The sequence below is a fragment of the Natator depressus genome, chromosome 1, assembly GCF_965152275.1.
Source record: "Natator depressus isolate rNatDep1 chromosome 1, rNatDep2.hap1, whole genome shotgun sequence".
Lineage (NCBI taxonomy): Eukaryota > Metazoa > Chordata > Testudines > Cheloniidae > Natator > Natator depressus.
Window position 1 is genome coordinate 282,423,281 of NC_134234.1, and position 19,385 is coordinate 282,442,665.

Below are 19,385 nucleotides of genomic sequence, written 5' to 3' on the forward strand. Positions count from 1 at the left end.
GATAAGAGGGAAGGTCCTCTCATGGATTGGTAACTAGTTAAAAGATAGGAAACAAAGGGTAGGAATAAATGGTCAGTTTTCAGAATGGAGAGAGGTAAATAGTGGTGTCCCCCAGGGGTCTGTACTGGGACCAGTCCTATTCAATATATGTATAAATAAGACTATGATTTAATCACGGGTATTTTTAGTAAAAGTCATGGACAGGTCATGGGCAAGAAACAAAAAATCACGCCCGTGACCTGTCCATGACTTATATACCATAAATACCCCTGATTGAATCTTGGAGGGGAAGTCTGAGGGGGCCACGGCAGCAGCTGCGGGGATGGAACCCGGGAGGGCCTGTGGCACCAGCTGCTGATGGGGGGAGGGGAAGCCCTGGGGGCCCGCTACCACTCCGGCTGCCGCCAGGGGAAAGGGAAAGCCCAGGAGGCCCCACTGCTGCTCCGGCTGCTTCTGGGAGATGGGGGAAGCCCCGAGGGGCCAGGCACTGCTTCAGCCGCCCCAGGACCACTGCCGGGAGCCACCGAGCTGCAGCTGCTCCCACTGCCCCCGGGTCCACCACTCAGGGAGTCCCCTAGGTCAGCCTCATAGGCCGCTGTTCGTGTGGTCCCCGAGGCCAGCTGCCCAGGGTCGCCAGAGCAGCAGCTGGTGTGACTGGCCCCAGGCTGCTCCAACAGTGGCCAGTGTAGCTGTCCCCAGCACCACATGAGCAGCTGGTCCCAGGGCAGCGCTGGGGTCAGCCACACTGACTACTGCAGAAGTCACGGAGGTCACAGGAAGTCACGGAATCCGTGACTTCCTGTGACCTCCGCGACAGACACAGAGCCCTCTTCATAAATGATCTGGAAAAAGGGGTAAACAGTGACGTGGCAAAATTTGCAGCTGATACAAAACTACTCAAGTAGTTAAGTTCCAGGCAGACTGCGATGAGCTACAAAGGGATCTCACAAAACTGGGTGACTGGGCAACAAAATGGCAGATGAAATTCAATGTTGATAAATGCAAAGTAATGCACATTGGAAAACATAATCTCAACTATACATATAAAATGATGGGGTCTAATTTAGCTGTTACCACTCATGAAAGAGATCTTGGAGTCACTGTGGATAGTTCTCTGAAAACATCCACTCAATGTGCAGTGGCAGTCAAAAAAATCTAACAGAATGTTGGGAATCATTAAGAAAGGGATAGATAATAGGACAGAAAATATCATATTGACTGTATATAAGTCCATGGTACGCCCACATTTTGAACACTATGTGCAGATGTAGTCACCTCATCTCAGAAAAGATATACTGGAATTGGAAAAGTTTCAGAAAAGGGCAACAAAAATGATTAGGGGTTTGGAACAGCTTCTGTATGAGGAGAGATTAATAAGATTGGGACTTTTCAGTTTGGAAAAGAGACAGCTGAGGGGGGATATAATAGAGGCCTATGAAATCATGACTGGTGTGGAGAAAGTAAATAAGGAAGTGTTATTTACTCCTTCTCATAACGCAAGAATTAAGGGTCACCCAATGAAATTAATAGGCAGCAGGTTTAAAACAAACAAAAGAAAGTATTTCTTCACACAGTGCACAGTCAATTTGTGGAACCCTTTGCCAGAGGATGTTGTGAAGGCCAAGACTATAACAGGGTTAAAATAAGAACTAGACAAATTCATGGAGGATAGGTCCATTAATGACTATGTGCCAGGATGGGCAGGGATGGTGTTATTAGACCCTCTGTTTGCCAGAAACTAGGAATGGGTGACAGGGGATGGATCACTTGGTGATTACCTGTTCTTTTCATTCCCTCTGGGGCATCTGGAACTGGCCACTGTTGGAAGACAGGATACTAGGCTAGATGGACCTTTGGTCTGACCCAGTATAGCCATTCTCACGTTCTTAATCTCTTGGGGCTGTGGAAATAGGCTGGAAGCAGGTGTCACATTAGATATCTGGAATGTCCTGCTTCCATTGGCATTGGAATCACCTCAAGAACTGGCTCTCTTGGGGATACTACAGAATTTCCAAAACCAGTAAGTGTAAGGAAACATGTGGGTTTAGGGTGCAGTTTGGGGGCATTCTTGTTTTTATCTGAACCAGTTCAGCTTCCCCCATGTATCCATGAGATACAAAAATTTGCTCAAGGATAAACCCTGTAATGCAAAGTCTCAGACGAGGAAGACATTTTTCTAAGGTAAAATCCATTTTTTTAACTTTTAAGGAACTACACAGAGAAGGCTTTAAAAACATACCATTTGTCAGTTTCTGCTACTCTTCCGTATTCTTACCTGCAACAAAAGACGGAGCCTGATTTTTAAAAATGGCATCCATTTTTGCAGGCTACCGACAGTTCAAGTAGTTAGAAATCTAAATCCAACATTCATTTTTCCCGCAAAACATACAGACCCTTTTAAAACATTGCCCTTCTATTTCCAATAATTGCTTAGAACTGATTTTATATCATAGCTTCCCTTAACTTCCGTAACAGGGAAGTTATGATTCTGATTCATGATTCCGTAACAAGGAAGTTATGATTCTGATTCAGTTATGAGTCTGATTCATGCCTGTTTCAGTTATAATCCAACATCACTTATTTGAAACTGTTTCTGCTTACCCCCGGTAGCCAATCTTACAAGATCTGAGAAGTTCCAAAAAGCTGTGCCAGACCAGCTTGTCTGGGTATTTAGGAGTCATGATAGGATACTAGTATTTGGCAACTAAATCAGCAATATATTTTTGCACTGCACACTACCATCATATTCCCAAAACTGATGGATTTCACGTTCTTGTAAATGGCCTTATTTTGCTTAGGTGGCAAAAGAGGAATGTGTATATGCAGTTTGCAAGATAGATGTAATCTGTGCGTTTTCATAACGTTCTCATGCTTTGTTACTGATGGTTGTAGTATGTTTACATGCAGTATGTCATTCAGCCACCAGAGGTCATCTTTAAAAAATTACTCCCTGTTGGCCTAATTGTTCCCATTGAAGTCAGTGAGAGTTTTTCCATTGATTTCAATGGGAACAATTAGAACAAGGGTTCTCAAACTGGGGGTCGCGAGGTTATTACATGGGGAGTCACAAGCTGTCAGCCTCCACTCCAAACCCCACTTTGCCTCCAGCATTTCTAATGGTGTTAAATATATTTTAAAAGTGTTTTTAATTTATAAGGGAGGTCACATTCAGAGGCTTACTCTGTGAAAGGGAAGGAGGACTTGTGGCACCTTAGAGACTAACGAATTTATTTGAGCATAAGCTTTCGTGAGCTACAGCTCACTTCATCGGATGCATGCTGTGGAAAATACAGTGAGCCCGTTGCCAACTGTGTCCATATATCTATTCAGGGGACACCATCATAGGGCCTAATCACATCAGCCACACTATCAGAGCCTCGTTCACCTGATTTTCATGCACGTTGTAAGGAGAGTGGTCACTTTGGATAGGCTATTACCAGCAGGAGAGTGAGTTTGTGTGGGGTTTTTTTTTTTGGGGGGGGGGGGGTGAGAAAACCTGGATTTGTGCTGGAAATGGCCCACCTTGATTTTCATGCACGTTGTAAGGAGAGTGGTCACTTTGGATAGGCTATTACCAGCAGGAGAGTGAGTTTGTGTGTGTATGGGGGTGGGGGGGTGAGAAAACCTGTATTTGTGCTGGAAATGGCCCACCTTGATTTTCATGCACGTTGTAAGGAGAGTTTGTGTGTGTGGTTTTTGGAGGGGGGTGAGGGGGTGAGAGAACCTGGATTCCTGCAGGAAATGGCCCACCTTGATTATCATACACATTGTGAAGAGAGTGCTCACTTTGGATGGGCTATTACCAGCAAGAGAGTGAGTTTGTCTGTGGTGGGGCGGAGGGTGAGAAAACCTGGATTTGTGCTGGAAATGGCCCATCTTGATGATCACTTTAGATAAGCTATTACCAGCAGGAGAGTGGGGTGGGAGGAGGTATTGTTTCATGGTGTCTGTGTATATAATAATGTATTCTGCAATTTCCACAGTATGCATCCGATGAAGTGAGCTGTAGGTCACGAAAGCTCATGCTCAAATAAATTGGTTAGTCTCTAAGGTGCCACAAGTACTCCTTTTCTTTTTACATCTACCAATGTGATATATGCAATCATGTGCCAGCAATGCCCCTCTGCCATGTACATTGGCCAAACTGGACAGTCTCTACGTAAAAGAATAAATGGACACAAATCAGATGTCAAGAATTATAACATTCAAAAACCAGTAGGAGAACACTTCAATTTCTTTGGTCACTCGATTACAGACCTAAAAGTGGCAATTCTTCAACAAAAAAACTTCAAAAACAGACTCCAACAAGAGACTGCTGAATTGGAACTAATTTGCAAACTGGATACAATTAACTTAGGCTTGAATAGAGACTGGGAGTGAGTGGGTCATTACACAAAGTAAAACTATTTCCCCATGTTGATTCCCCCACACACACACACTGTTCCTCAGACGTTCTTGTCAACTGCTGGAAATGGCCCACCTTGATTATCACTACAAAAGGTCCCCCTCCTCCCCCCGCTCTCCTGCTGGTAATAGCTCACCTTACCTGATCACTCTCCTTACAATGTGTATGGTAACATCCATTGTTTCACATTCTCTGTGTATATAAATCTGCTCACTGTATTTTCCACTGAATGCATCCGATGAAGTGAGCTGTAGCTCACAAAAGCTTATGCTCAAATACATTTGTTAGTCTCTAAGGTGCCACAAGTCCTCCTTTTCTTTTTGCGGATACAGACTAAAACAGCTGCTACTCTGAAATCTGTGAAAGGGGTCACCAATACAAAAGTTTGAGAACCAGTGAATTAGAACAACGCTGAACACCTTTGAAAAGCCTACCCTAGAGCTCTCTGTGTGCTGTATAGATTTCTAAGCAGGTGGATGCTCCCTGGTCAAAAAGAGATACAACGCTGGAACTCCAAGCTGTGTGGACATCTGTTTGTGTCTACGATGGGTAGTTTCTTTAACAAATACCTTCTGTTTAAGATGGACCAGGAATCCTTGTATCAGGACAGTGGTGCTGGTCCCTTGGAAAAATAATATTAGGTCTGATTCTGTTTTTATTGAAGTCAGTGCAAAGCTACCATCAATTTCAATGTGCAGCGGAGCATGTCTATATTGAGCAGTACTCCTGAAAATAGAATAAGAGACTGATTTATATAGTGAAAGGTAACTGACTGGCTCCTGTGATCAATCTTATGTTGACTAGAAGAGTCCTTTGGCTAGAAACCCACAGTAGTACTGACCTTGACCTTGATAGTCCAGCATGACTATCATATGTGTGATTCTGTGTTCAGTTTAACTTCTCGCAGAGGTGAGGGAGTGTTTCTGCGAAACACCTGCTCTACAGTCCTTTCTGTCTATCAAGTTCTGTCTCTTCTGCATGGTCGCAGCTACTAGTCCCCTGCCTGCTGAATGCTATATGTGTGGCTCTAGTGTCAGGACCTGCCCTTTTATGGAGTTGAAGCTTACCTAAAACCCAGCCGGCAATGCAATGCAAACTATTTCCTGCTGCAATCATTGCTATTTAGCTATACGTGACTTGGCTGAGGCCAAGATTTTCAAAAATGGGTGCTTTAAGTTAGGCTTCTAAATCCATATTTAGGCACCAAATCAAGTGGCCTGATTTTCAAAAGTGCTGCTGAGCACCTGGTAGCTCCCATTGTCTTTAAGCAACCTTTTTGCCAGCTAGTCTAGTCTTTGGAGTAACTCAAAGAAGTTTCAGAGAAATGCTACATTTCTATGGCCCCAAGGGGCCCTCCTTGCAACTGAGGACAGTGAGAGCACAGTGATACTCTAGCCACACCCTCTCTCTCCCCTCTGGTAAAAGCTGTGTAGTGTAGACTGAGCACTACATGAGCTCCACACATGCACCAGGGGATTCTCCAGATATCCTATTAAAACAGCATCCTGGCTGTTTTGCACCACTGGAGCAGACTTTAGGTTAAATGCTGCTCTCCCAGTTCCATCAGCGATTTCAGTGGAGTTAATCCAGCCTTATGCCAGTGTAAGAGAGAGCAGAATTAGACCCGCAGTATTGGCCTTAGCACCTGGATTTTGTAAAATATTTGATCAACATTTCTGTGATTTAATAGAGACTTAGAAATTTTTGTTCATAGAAGAGCAAAATTAGATAAAAAAGGGAAAATACATACAGTAGTATGGTTATATATTCATCTGAAAAATACCTCTGAAAGGGCTCAGATGATATATGCTGGGCTAACATACTGTGTTGTTCGGATGAGGAAACATGTTCATTAAAGTGTAACTTACAAAGACATATGTCTTGTATATTTTGGTTATATTCCTGGATGTAAATAAGAGCATGCAAGTTTTAGTTTATCAGTAGCATTAAATAGGCAAGTTAACATATGAGAAAAGTTATATTCATTTTAGGAGGAAAGTTCACCAACTGATCCTTTTGGTAGAGGAGTAAACATAGGTTGGCATGCTAAGACATCATAATTACATGCTAAGTAATCATACTGGAAATTTTCTGCTACATCTAACCCAGTCATTAAATCTTTTTAGAAGGCCTGTGAGCTAAAATTGTTCTAAGTGGCAACCAACTCAGTGGTGCAGCACTAAAACAAAGTTCTGTCATGTGCAAGACCCTGGTTCAAAGACAGGAAAAGTATCATAGGCTTTAGGCTAGTAAAGGCTAGACATGGTGATTCAGTTCTCTGGGAGAAGACGGTGAGCAGTTCCAAGTGCCCAGCCGAAATGTGGTGCTCCTAGATGAAGAGTCCACCACAGATTGAACCCTGCCCTACTGGCCACAGAGAAAGGATATTAAATACATATCAGTGGGGAGGAAGAGACATGAAAATGTGGAGGAAAAATGTGCAGTAAAATCTTTCCTGCATGCTAATTGTAACTTTGGCATTCTCTAAAGGATACGTGACTAAAAACACAAACCAGTGGTACAAATTTGCAAATGATTCAGCTAACTCATATAATTGTTATCAGAACCTTGAAAAGACAGCAACCAAGGGTCGTTTGCTCTCTGGATAGAACTGGTATAATAGTACACATGGAAATGTTTTAAACGATCATCGAATCTCTGAAATGTGGAGCTGGAAAGGACCTTGAGAGGTCATTGAGCCCAGCCCCCTGTACTGAAGCAGAATCAAGTAAACCTAGACCATCCCTGACAAGTGTTTGTCCAACCTGTTCTTAAAAACCTCCAATGATGGGAATTCCACTACATCCCTTTGAAGCCTATTCCAGAACTTAACTAACCTTATAGTTAGAAAAGTTTTCCTAATATCAAACCTAAATCCCCCTTGATACAGAACAATTGATCACCATCCTCTTTGTAACAGCCCTTAACATATTTGAAGACTGTTATCAAGTCCCCCCTCAGTCTTTTTTTCTGAAGACTAAACATGCCCAGTTTTTTTAACATTTCCTCAGAGGTGAGGTTTTCTAAACTTTTTTAAATTTCTGTTGCTCTGCTCTGGCATGTCTCCAATTTGTCCACATCTTTCCTAAAGTGCGCTGCCCAGAACTGGACACAGTACTCCAGCCAGAGCCGTCCCGCCATAGGATGGGGCAACCACCCAGGGCCCCGCGCTTTGGGGGGGGGACGGGAGGCGTGCTTCAGGGGGACATGGCATCCAGGGCAGCCTGGGGGAATAGCGGGGGGCCTTGTGCCGGCAGCAGCAAGCACCCTGGCCCCAACCTCGCTCAGGGGACGGGGCGGAAGCCAGAAAGAGGAGGGGTGGGAGCTTGAAGGAAGGAGTGGAATGGGGGCAGGATGGGGCAGGAAGAGGCGAGGCGGGGGCTTGGGGTGGAGTGGGGGCAGATGAGGGGGTAGTCCCGGGCCCCGCACCCTCTTAGGGACAGCCCTGACTCCAGCTGAGGCCTCACCAGAAAGGGAAAATTACTTCCATGTCTTAGAAATAACACTCCTATTAATATAGAATATCAGGGTTGGAAGGGACCTCAGGAAGTCATCTAGTCCAACCCCCTGCTCAAAGCAGGACCAATCCCCAATTTTTGCCCCAGATCCCTACAGGGCCCCATCAAGGAGAGAACTTACAACCCTGGGTTTAGCAGGCAAATGCTCAAGCCACTGAGCTATCCTTTCCCCAGGCCATCTCACCTTTTTTTTGCAACTGCATCACATTGTTGGCTCATGTTCCATTTTTCATCCACCATCAGATTCTTTTCAACAGTACTACCACTTAGTCAGTTATTCCCCAGTTTGTAGTTGTTCATTTGATTTTTCCTTAGTAGGTGAAGTACTTTGCACTTGTCTTTATTGAATTTCATCTTGTCTAAATCAAAACAGTTCTCCAATTTGTCAAGGTTGTTTTGAATTCTTTGATCTACTATTTTCAAGCAAGAATTAAAAGTAAAATGCAAGCATCACACTTGTGATACAGAGGGCCACATTTAGGCTGCATTTACACTAAAGCAACTTCATTAGCTTGAATTATGTCCCTCTGCATTTACATCACTGTAAATTAGATTAGACTCTAGCCTGGAATGTGATGCAAATAATTAGTTTCCCCTAAGAAATTGGAATCTTTTGATATCCAATACATTCAAATAAGTGCAAAATTCTGTGAGCCATATCGTGCCATCAAAATCAAAGCACTATCTCCCTCCTCAGAATCAATGGGGAATTCTGCTTAAAATTGATGGTTTAAAAGATCCAGTAATTTTATTTTACTATGGTTTTCACGAATATTCTGATCATGTAAGCGAAAGGTCTATAAAACATCTGTTTCCAAGGCTATAGAACTGACAGATACACTTAAACTAAACTACTTACAGTATAACAGGTTCCAGGGTCTTTACTGTTGAAAGAACGGATGATGAGCAAATATGAAGCTAATTTTAGTTATTGTCCTTTATTCATCTTAGATCTGCACTGGATTTTCTGCATCTTGGAGAACAGTAGAAGTACCTCCTCTCCCTTTAATGCTATTACATCTAGTCCTGGGAATTTCCATAGGAGTAGCACAGAGATCTTCATCAGAAACATTACAGAAAACTACAGTAAAAACACTAATGAAAAACTCTATCTGACCCTGAAGTTGTCTGCAGTAACAGAGAAATCCTGGATTCCAGCAACTACCTATCAATACTTCAGTACCCCAGAAGAGGTAAGGCAGACAAGTTAATTGGAATATATTGGGCCTGGTTTTCAGTCATTCCGTATCTGTGTCAAATGCATTGAGAAGAACCTTGAAAATGCCAGGGGACATATTCAGAGTAAGTGCAGTCCAGCTGAGCGGGCAGAGGACAGGGTGCTATTTCTGATTCTCCAGTTGGCATGCTGTGTGAGCTGTGGTTCCATCTCTATTGAAAAGAAAAGTGCTATTCCAACCTTATGAGCCTGATTTTCAGCTGTTTTGCAGGTGCAAGTAATCCTATGTGCAATTTAGGTAGTTGAGTTAAATACATGGTTTTCAGGTATACGCGGGTGATGTCTGAATGACTTAAATAATTGTGAGCTAGATTCAGCCTGGCTCTTATGTTGGGGATATGCAGTGTGAAGATGGTGTAAAGCACTTTTTCACTGCCACCTTGCGTAAGTGTTAGGCAAAACTACAAGCCCTGTACTCAGGGAACCACAGAGGTTGCTCTTTCCTTGCTTCACTTAGGGCCCACTCACCCACAGGGGGAGAGCAGAGATGGGAAGGAGGCAGACTTTTTATGCATAGGCCAGAAAAACCAGCAAAGAGTCCTAAGTTTCACCCTGTAAAAGGATGTAGCAGTGCACATGTGGACTCTATAGGATGCCTTCCACCCTTCCCTCTGTGTGCATCTCTGCAAGGTACAGTCAAGTACTGTAGGAGAAAAACACAGTGTGTGGATGCAAAAACACAGATCATCTGTAAAAATCTGGCTATGTGCAGACAGTAAGGTTTAAAGAATGTGATATGTAATTTGTTATATCACTGCTACAGATATACTGATGTTTCAAATCCCTTCAATTCCATGTTGCTTCTATTGCCATGGGATATTTTCTGTGCTAAAAAGTTGGAATGGGCAAATAAAAGTGTTTAGTCATTACTTTAGGTGCCAGCATTACTTTGGATGAGACTGGGAAATGTGCTTTGTATCTGCCCAGTTTTGTATGTATTCCAGTAGAACTAACTACCATGCAGCTGTTCGGAGTGCTCTATAAAAGTTTTCTGTTTATTCAATGGTCTTCACTGTAAAGGTGAAATTCACCCTGATTCAGTGGGCCTGCCCAAGGATGTCAGCACCACCTAGGCTTTGCTGGGGGTGGGGGCGCCGGGGGGAATGGATGGATGGACTGTGGATGGAGAGGCCTCAAAGCGAGGCCTCCACATCCCTGGTTTGCCACAAAGAGCATCTCTGCACCCATTCTGCATAAGCTGGTGTGGAGGGCAGCGCTGGAGGTAGACGGGGGAGCAATGTGACCCAGGACTATGCAGATCCAGAATCCAAACACACTGCACAAAAGGTGCAGAGAGGCTGTAGCTGCTATCCCAGCATATAGGCTGGAGCAACTGCAGCAAGAGGTAAAGTTGCTGCACTGCAACCCCGCAGTCCGGTGCTGAGCTGAGGGAGGATTTTGCACCCAGGTATGATTTGATTTTTCAGGTTTCATGCAAGTGAATTAGATGTTACCCTATATGATTTGCATTCAAAGTACATCAAGCTAGCTGTCTCACACACACCATTAAGGTACATGCACTCCAACTAGAACGCTAAGGGCCTACTGGTAACTTCACTCTGAATGGAAATATTACACAAAATCTTCTGTTGTTAATAGCAAACTTACACTCTGCCTCCCCACACTGCCACAAAGTACCCCCATCAAAGTTTTGGAAAAATCAGGCTACATCATGATCTAGTGAACTAGGAATTCCTAAATTCTAGTCCTGGTTTTGTCAATGATTCACATCAGTGGACTTCAGCAAATCACATAGGTCAAATTTTTCAAGCCTAGAGGCCTAAAGTGAAGCACTTAAATCCATATTAGGCATTTACATAAAAGTGATCTAATTTTTGGAGGTATTGAGCACCTGCAGCTCCCAGCTACATCAAGCCACTTTAATTTAGGTGCTTCGCTTTAGACATACAAGTTTAACATTTTTGGCCTTAAACTGCTGGTCTTTCAGTTTCCCTATCTGTAAAATGGGGTTAAAACATTTATTTGTCCACTTGCCATGGGTGTTTAAAGGATTGTATAATGTTTGTACAATGCTTTGAAAATAGAAAAAGCTATATAAGTACGTAGTATCATTGTTAGGAACACAATGATGTCTGTGAACAGTACCAACACAGGCCAGTCTCCATAGCTTACAGAATAAAAGCCTTGACGTTGTTTGCCTGTGAACAAACCCATTTTGGGGGGACAATGGCGGCACTTGAATCAAACAAAATGTTTAGTTTAGAGCAGCTTTGGGTTGCAAGTAAATCTGCAGCTTGTACTTTCAAAGCTGTGACAAAAGCTATGCAAAGCCCATTTCCTTCTGATTAAAAAAAGAGAGAGAGCACAGTTGGTGTTTAAAAAAAAAAAAAAGCCAGGAAACCTTGGGAAAGTGTCTGAAAAAGACTGGAGCCTGCTATTAGACACACATCCGGGCACTCCCAAAACTCACTTCCAGCTTTTTTTAAAAAAAATAAAATTCTTGGCTGAGCAGACTGATTCAGTAACTGCTAAAGGCCATGCTTACTGATTTACTAAGAGTGTGTCTGTTCAGTACCAACTTAGAATTAATTATTTGGTATTATGCTGTTTATTCTGTTAAAATATATTACCATCAGTGGCCTATCCTATCCCTTATTCCGGTGTTGGGATAGACATCTCTGGCAATCCTTACCCTTGAGTGTCACTGTCCTCTGCAATATACAGAAGGATTCCTGGAAGTCCACAAATCTATACTTATTTTCCAATGAAAATACAGGAAGGGTGAGGCTTTTAAAGCCTTTTCAATTGCAGGAGTAACAATCAGTCAGTCAATCAATAAAAAAAGAACTGCTTCTCAATTTAAGGACAACACAGAAAAAGCAGCAGCATCCTCTTACTTGTGAATCTCCCAGGATGAAATTTTGAAATTTGGCTCTCTTTTGCCATAAAGCACAATACAACTGAATTATTCTGGTTGGAAACAACCTCTTCAGGAGAATTCAATCCTTTTAGGTAAAATTCAACATTTGGTTGAAGCTCTGAAGCTTCTCCTGATTTCATTAAGACCAATTGGTAAAGGAAAGGGCAAGGGGGTGATTGTCTAGAAACGTACCTGCAAATTTGAACAAAAAAAGTTTGCCATGTTCCTCAAACACAGATTTTTCTTCTTTCATTCCAAATGTATATTTAGTTTATGTATTTTTAAAAAGAAAAGGAGTACTTGTGGCACCTTAGAGACTAACCAATTTATTTGAGCATAAGCTTTCGTGAGCTACAGCTCACTTCATCGGATGCATTCAGTGGAAAATACAGTGAGGAGATTTATATACACACAGAACATGAAAAAATGCATGTTTATCATGCACACTGTAAGGAGAGTGATCACTTAAGATGAGCTATTACCAGCAGGAGAGTGGGGCGGGGGGGGAACCTTTTGTAGTGATAATCAAGGTGGGCCATTTCCAGCAGTTAACAAGAACATCTGAGGAACAGTGGTGGGGGGGGGAGGGGAATAAACAAGGGGAAATAGTTTTATTTTGTGTAATGACTCAACCACTCCCAGTCTCTATTCAAGCCTAAGTTAATTGAATCCAATTTGCAAATTAATTCCAATTCAGCAGTCTCTCCTTGGAGTCTGTTTTTGAAGTGTTTTTGTTGAAGAATAGCCACTTTTAGGTCAGAAATCAAGTGACACTAAACTGGGAGGAGTGGTAGATACGCTGGAGGCTAGGGATAGGATACAGAGGGACCTAGACAAATTGGAGGATTGGGCCAAAAGAAATCTGATGAGGTTCAACAAGGACAAGTGCAGAGTCCTGCACTTAGGACGGAAGAATCCAATGCACCGCTACAGACTAGGGATCGAATGGCTCAGCAGCAGTTCTGCAGAAAAGGACCTAGGGGTTACAGTGGACGAGAAGTTGGATATGAGTCAAGAGTGTGCCCTTGTTGCCGAGAAGGCCAATGGCATTTTGGGACGTATAAGTAGGGGCATTGCCAGCAGATCGAGGGACGTGATCGTTCCCCTCTATTCGACATTGGTGAGGCCTCATCTGGAGTACTGTGTCCAGTTTTGAGCCCCACACTACAAGAAGGATGTGGAAAAATTGGAAAGAGTCCAGCGGAGGGCAACAAAAATGATTAGGGGACTGGAACACATGACTTATGAGGAGAGGCTGAGGGAACTGGGGATGTTTAGTCTTCAGAAGAGAAGAATGAGGGGGGATATGATAGCTGCTTTCAACTACCTGAAAGGGGGTTCCAAAGAGGATGGCTCTAGACTGTTCTCAGTGGTAGCAAATGACAGAACAAGGAGTAATGGTCTCAAGTTGCAGTGGGGGAGATTTAGGTTGGATATTAGGAAAAACTTTTTCACTATGAGGGTGGTGAAACACTGGAATGCCTAGGGAGGTGGTGGAATCTCCTTCCCTAGAAGTTTTTAAGATCAGGCTTGACAAAGCCCTGGCTGGGATGATTTAGTCGGGGATCGGTCCTGCTTTGAGCAGGGGGTTGGACTAGATGACCTCTTGAGGTCCCTTCCAACCCTGATATTCTATGATTCTATGACCAGAGAGATTGAAGTGTTCTCCGACTGGTTTATGAATGTTATAATTCTTGACATCTGATTTGTGTCCATTTATTCTTTTACGTAGAGACTGTCCAGTTTGACCAATGTAATAAACCAATAATCCCCTCTGCCATGTACATTGGTCAAACTGGACAGTCTCTCCGTAAAAGAATAAATGGACACAAATCCAACGTCAAGAATTATAACATTCATAAACCAGTCGGAGAACACTGCAATCTCTCCGGTCACTCGATTTCTGACCTAAAAGTGGCTATTCTTCAACAAAAAGACTTCAAAAACAGACTCCAAGGAGAGACTGCTGAATTGGAATTAATTTGCAAATTGGATACAATTAACTTAGGCTTGAATAGAGACTGGGAGTGGTTGAGTCATTACACAAAGTAAAACTATTTCCCCTTGTTTATTCCGCCCCCCCCCCACTGTTCCTCAGATGTTCTTGTTAACTGCTGGAAATGGCCCACCTTGATTATCACTACAAAAGGTTTTCTTCCCCCCCCCCCCACTCTCCTGCTGGTAATAGCTCATCTTAAGTGATCACTCTCCTTACAGTGTGCATGATAAACACGCATTTTTACATGTTCTGTGTGTATATAAATCTCCTCACTGTATTTTCCACTGAATGCATCCGATGAAGTGAGCTGTAACTCACGAAAGCTTATGCTCAAATAAATTGGTTAGTCTCTAAGGTGCCACAAGTATTCCTTTTCTTTTTGCGAATACAGACTAACACGGCTGCTACTCTGAAACCTGTATTTTTAAAGTACATCTTTGCTATAATTTAAGATTCTGAACATGTTGCATTTACAGAAGGATCTATGTGTGATCTACACAAGTTCAAAAAAACCCCAAACAAACAGGTGATTTTAAACATGCACATGTTGAAATAGGGACCTATAGTTTTTTTCCAGATACGTTATGCTTATAGGTCTCTGAAGGTGTGGTGACCATATTGATAATGTTTTGTCATTCTAGGAAGCACTATCTCCTCACTGTTTCTAAAAATGATCTTGTTTTACCAGAAAGTCTGAGTGGCTAGAGCAGCAACAGACATCACTCAACTTGAATGGATTTTAACAAGATACCGCTATCATTTCAGATCTACATTTATTTTGTTCTAACACACATGCCGTGTGTTACCTATCACACTACTGTTTATCACTTTAGAATAGCTCTTTGGGACAGAGACCATCATTTTGTACTGTTTTTGTACAGTGCCTAGCACCATAGGGTCCTGGTCAGTGACTGAGGTTCCTGGCACTACCATACTACAAATAATACATAAAAATAACACTAATCCTATCACTACAGCTTATGAATCACATAGTTGTGGTTACGGAAAATTTTTAGACATGTCACTGAAATTGATCCAGCATGATATCGTGTTTGGGTTGATGCTCAATTTATTGTTTATGTCCTTCATTTTGAGCCAGATTCTGCCACATTTGTTGCAGTGGGACGATGTGCAGAATAACGCGTTGATCGTAATACTGAGCTTTGCATCAGTGGACCCCTGCACACAGTCCCACTGAAATCCATGGAGCTTTGCACAGGTGTGGGAATCCACACTCAGAGAGTTCAGTGTGGGCTCAGAGACCAAGATACTATTCAGCATGAGTAAAGCTGTTAGAAGCTTGGCCTTTTCACACCAAGTTGGATCTTGCTTATCAGACTGATCACTTATTTCTAACAATAGACAGAAATATCCAACAGCCCCCCCTTCCTCCAAGAGGGTTAACAAACAGCTATTTTTAACTCACGGCATTTTTTCATGTCAGTACCCACAGAAGAAAATGTAACAATGCTGCTGAGAAATGTGCTTAATTGTTGATCATGAAAGTTAAAACCCTTGTACATTATATAGTACTGAAAATGCAGAAATATAATATATCCTGTGTAAAGGGGGAAAAAAGCCTACTTTTCTTTTCTAGTGAACTCCAAATTTACCCAATCTGCTTCTATCTTATCTATCCTGATACTGAAGATGTGAAACAATTCTAGGTACAAAGAAAAGGAGTACTAGTGGCACCTTAGAGACTAACCAATTTATTTGAGCATAAATAAATTATGCTCAAATAAACTGGTTAGTCTCTAAGGTGCCACTAGTACTCCTTTTCTTTTTGTGAATACAGACTAACACGGCTGCTACTCTGAAATTCTAGGTACATTACCCCCCCTCCCCCTCTCCCACCCCTGTTTACTATGGCTTGAAATGTAAATGAAAGGAAATGGGAGTAAATAGGAGAAATGGTGGGTTCTGCTGTTGCTTCTGCTTCTTTAGTGTATGGCATTCATTTTCTTTGTTCCCTGAGAATCTGGAGACTTTCTTGCTTTCTGTGGTGTGTATTTTTAGTTTCAGAGCTATTCAGGAACTGGGAAGGAGATTGTTTCAACGACAAAAGTTGGGGGGGGGGGAAGCGGAGATAACTTGACCCTCTTTGATGTACTGATTACTCCTCCATCCATGGAGTTGTGGAGAAATTAAACACTAGGGCATACAAAGCCTTGAACTCTTTTGTGTGTTTTTACAGGTAGAGATTAGACTGGTTTGAATATGCTAGAAAAACAGCGAATGAATATGTTGACTGCTGGTTATTTAATCTTGGGCACTGCTGAAATGACACTGTGGGGCACAGAGAGAATGAAGGAGGGGCTGAAAAACTTAGCCAGAAAGTTGCACTCTCCAGATGATGACTTTGCAGAGACACCCCCAGTCTCTAGACAGATGAGAAAGGCGGTTTGAACACAATCTGTGTAAAGCCCAGGTTGGCAAAGGAGAACGTGGCTGGGGGGGGGGGGGGGGGCTGGGAAAGTGAACTGGATGGGACCCGGGGTGAGGCAAGTGTGAAACGAGACGGTTTACATAAGAGATTCCGATGGGTGTGGGGAGGGGGAGAGAAGCTCAGGGCAATGAGCATCTGGTCGCTCCCGAGTCAGAAATAGCCCTGGGATGGGAGCGGAGCCCCGGGAGAAAGCAGATGAGGGAGGAAGATAGGAAGGAAGAGGGCTGTGGGAGAGGAAAGTGAAGGGGGAGAAGCGAGAGGCGCTGAGCCTAGCACCAGGAGGAAGGAGCGGAGGAAAGTGAAAGTCTTGGAGCAGGCTGAGGGGGGCACAAGGGGCAGCCCGGCCTGGGCGCCCTGCCGGCCGCAGACATTGGCTCCTGCCCCCCCCCCCCTTGTGCCTCTGGAGAGGGACGCAAGGAAATTGCCTTTTGATTGCGGAAGTCGGCGGCCAGGGCTGAGGCAAAGTCAGCCGGGGTCAGCATGGCAGCGTGGGAAGTGCTGCGGCGAGCTGCCTCTTCCTCCTCCTCCTCCTCCTCCTCCTCCCGGAGCCTGCAGCCGGCCGCGGGCAGCCCCTGCGCACCCCCTGCCCGAAGGAAACCTCAGGGAGCCCGGGCCCCCCCCTGAGCGCATGCGACAAGTGCCCTGCCCCGCAGAGGGCTGCCCCTCGCGCACCAGCCGGGGGGGGAGGGGGGCTCGACCCAGGACCCATTTTTGGCAACTTCGCTTCTTTATCCCTCCCCACCCCCCACTACGAGGATTATTGCAAATAAAACACTGGTGGCAATGCTGCGCTCGGCAGCTGGGGTCTCCTTGTGGATGGCGCTGGCCCTCATCAAGGTGAGCTGCCAGGAGGGGGGAAGGGGCGCCATGGGGAACCCGCAGTTCCCCCCCCCCATTATTTCATCTTCACTGAGTCCATCCCAGAGCAACTCACCTGCACCCCCCTTTCCTGCTTCTCAGAGACTCCCCTCTGCCTCCTGCCACTCGCCCACCTCTCCCCCAGGTGAATTTCCATCGCTGCCTTCACGAGCAGCACCCCCCCCCCCAGGGGCAGCGGGGGCAATGTCTCCTTTTCTTGACTCACGTTGCAAGTCTCCCCACCTGGTGAGCGACCCCAATGGCCCCAAGACCGACTCAGGGAATAAGGTGAGTGCTGCAGAAGTCAAGGCACGTTGTGGCTAATCAGCGGTCTGTGTTGTCCTCTCCAGAAGGGCCATGGGGAGCCTGTGAAATGCGCCATCAACCTGACGGAGTGGAGGGTCTCCAGCCGGTCTGTCTATCTCAAATGGAGCAGTTTGGGGAATCTCTGCAACTTCACCCTGACGTGCAGCTCTGACAACGCCTCGCACACGGAGTGTCATCCCGTCCAGAAGACTAACGAGTCCTACGAATGCAGCTACAATGGCTTAGAAGCAGGGACTTTGTATCATCTCAGGATTTTCTCTCTCTCGGACACAGAAACGAGGAACATCTCCTTGCAAACAGGTAAGGGCGACAGGTGCAGAAGTGCTGCAAACTTTTCTTTTTTTGGCAGCGTAGGAAAGGGGGCTTGGGGTGGTTTGTTCCCCCCACAATCTTATTTCGAGGCTGATTTTCCTGACCTTGCTTTGATGATGGAAAATAGAAGGCAGATGATGTCCCAAAGGATTATTGACTCTGTTTCCAAAGGCACTTTAAATCTATATCGTTTGCAGCAGGCTGGCTGTAGAATTCCCATGCTTTAACTCCTTCCCAGTTGCTCTCAGTAAGTGCTGCTGAAAAGTAGCACTCTGGGCTTGAAGGGAGATTTTACTGTGAATAGTCTAGATCTGTTTAAAGGGTTTATTTTGTTAAAAAATAGATTTCGAACGATTATAATACAAAACAGAAGATCTATTTTGAAATAGCAGCATAAAATATGCTTTGTGCTCTTCAAAGACGTTACAGATTCTCCGTTCATAGCATATTTGCTTGCATTTAAAACACAACTATTCCATTATAAACTAACTGAACCTATCAAGAGTGCATAACTGACTGTTTTACTCTGCATAAGTTTATTGGAAATAAGTTTGACCAATTTCAGCCCGTGAAAGCTGACAGGTAGCTGTTCAAAGCTAATACTTTTTCCTAAAATAAAACTGCTGGTGATTATAGTTAAAATAAAAATGTGTGTACAACATTTCCTACAAATACAAATCATGGGCATACATGTGGTATTACATAAAGACCAGTTGTTCTCAATAGGTTTATTGTATTGGAAACATAATTGGCTATAAATATACTGAAATATTTTCTATCCATATTCTGCAAATGCAGTGTCATTGGTTTCCTATGTAGGAACAATTTATAGCTTTAAAACAAAGAACTGCACCAAACTATTGACTTCAGTGGGAGAAAGATTGGACACTTTCTTACATATACTGATGTTTTAATTTCATATAGTTCTTTTTTAAAAAAGCTGCTGAAATATAATATTTGACAGCCTTCTGCTAGTTGCTAATACAGGACCGCAAACCTGAGTTGTTAAAGTGTAAAAGCCTCTATCATCTGATCCCTTCCTTTATCCCTTCCTGAAATCTTAGCTATAGAGAGGCACTGCAATTTTTAAAGGTGGTCTTTGTTTATGTCTGAAGGTGATAGTAGATGAATACTTAGAACTGACCTTCTCTAATCCTCATTGTTTTATTTCACAATAACTGTGCCTCTTCTCCAAATAATGTTAATTACTGTGCCTCTTCTCCAAATAATGTTAACTAACCTCAGTTAATTGGCAATCAATTAACTCAAGATAAAACAGTCTAGTGTAGTCAAATCCAGTCTGATAGGCATATATTCAATGCGAGAAATATTTTTAGTAGGGCTTGGTAGAACTAATGGTTTCCACAGTAACAGCAATTTAAATCTATATCATGCATTG

The 19,385-nt window shown here is 43.5% G+C and overlaps 1 protein-coding gene across 2 annotated transcripts in view; it reads left to right on the plus strand.

Annotated features, from left to right (window-relative positions):
* PTPRB (protein tyrosine phosphatase receptor type B) overlaps positions 1 to 19,385 on the plus strand; it is a 107,656-nt gene that overhangs the window by 14,396 nt on the left and 73,875 nt on the right. The window contains exons 3-4 of one of the 2 annotated variants that reach the window (XM_074942052.1): positions 8,875 to 9,116; positions 17,698 to 17,974. In XM_074942052.1, the coding sequence (XP_074798153.1) occupies positions 8,875 to 9,116; positions 17,698 to 17,974 (519 nt within the window). Of the gene's footprint in view, positions 1 to 8,874; positions 9,117 to 17,271; positions 17,327 to 17,697; positions 17,975 to 19,385 lie in introns of those variants that run through there. The other variant, XM_074942051.1, reaches the window with a different exon arrangement.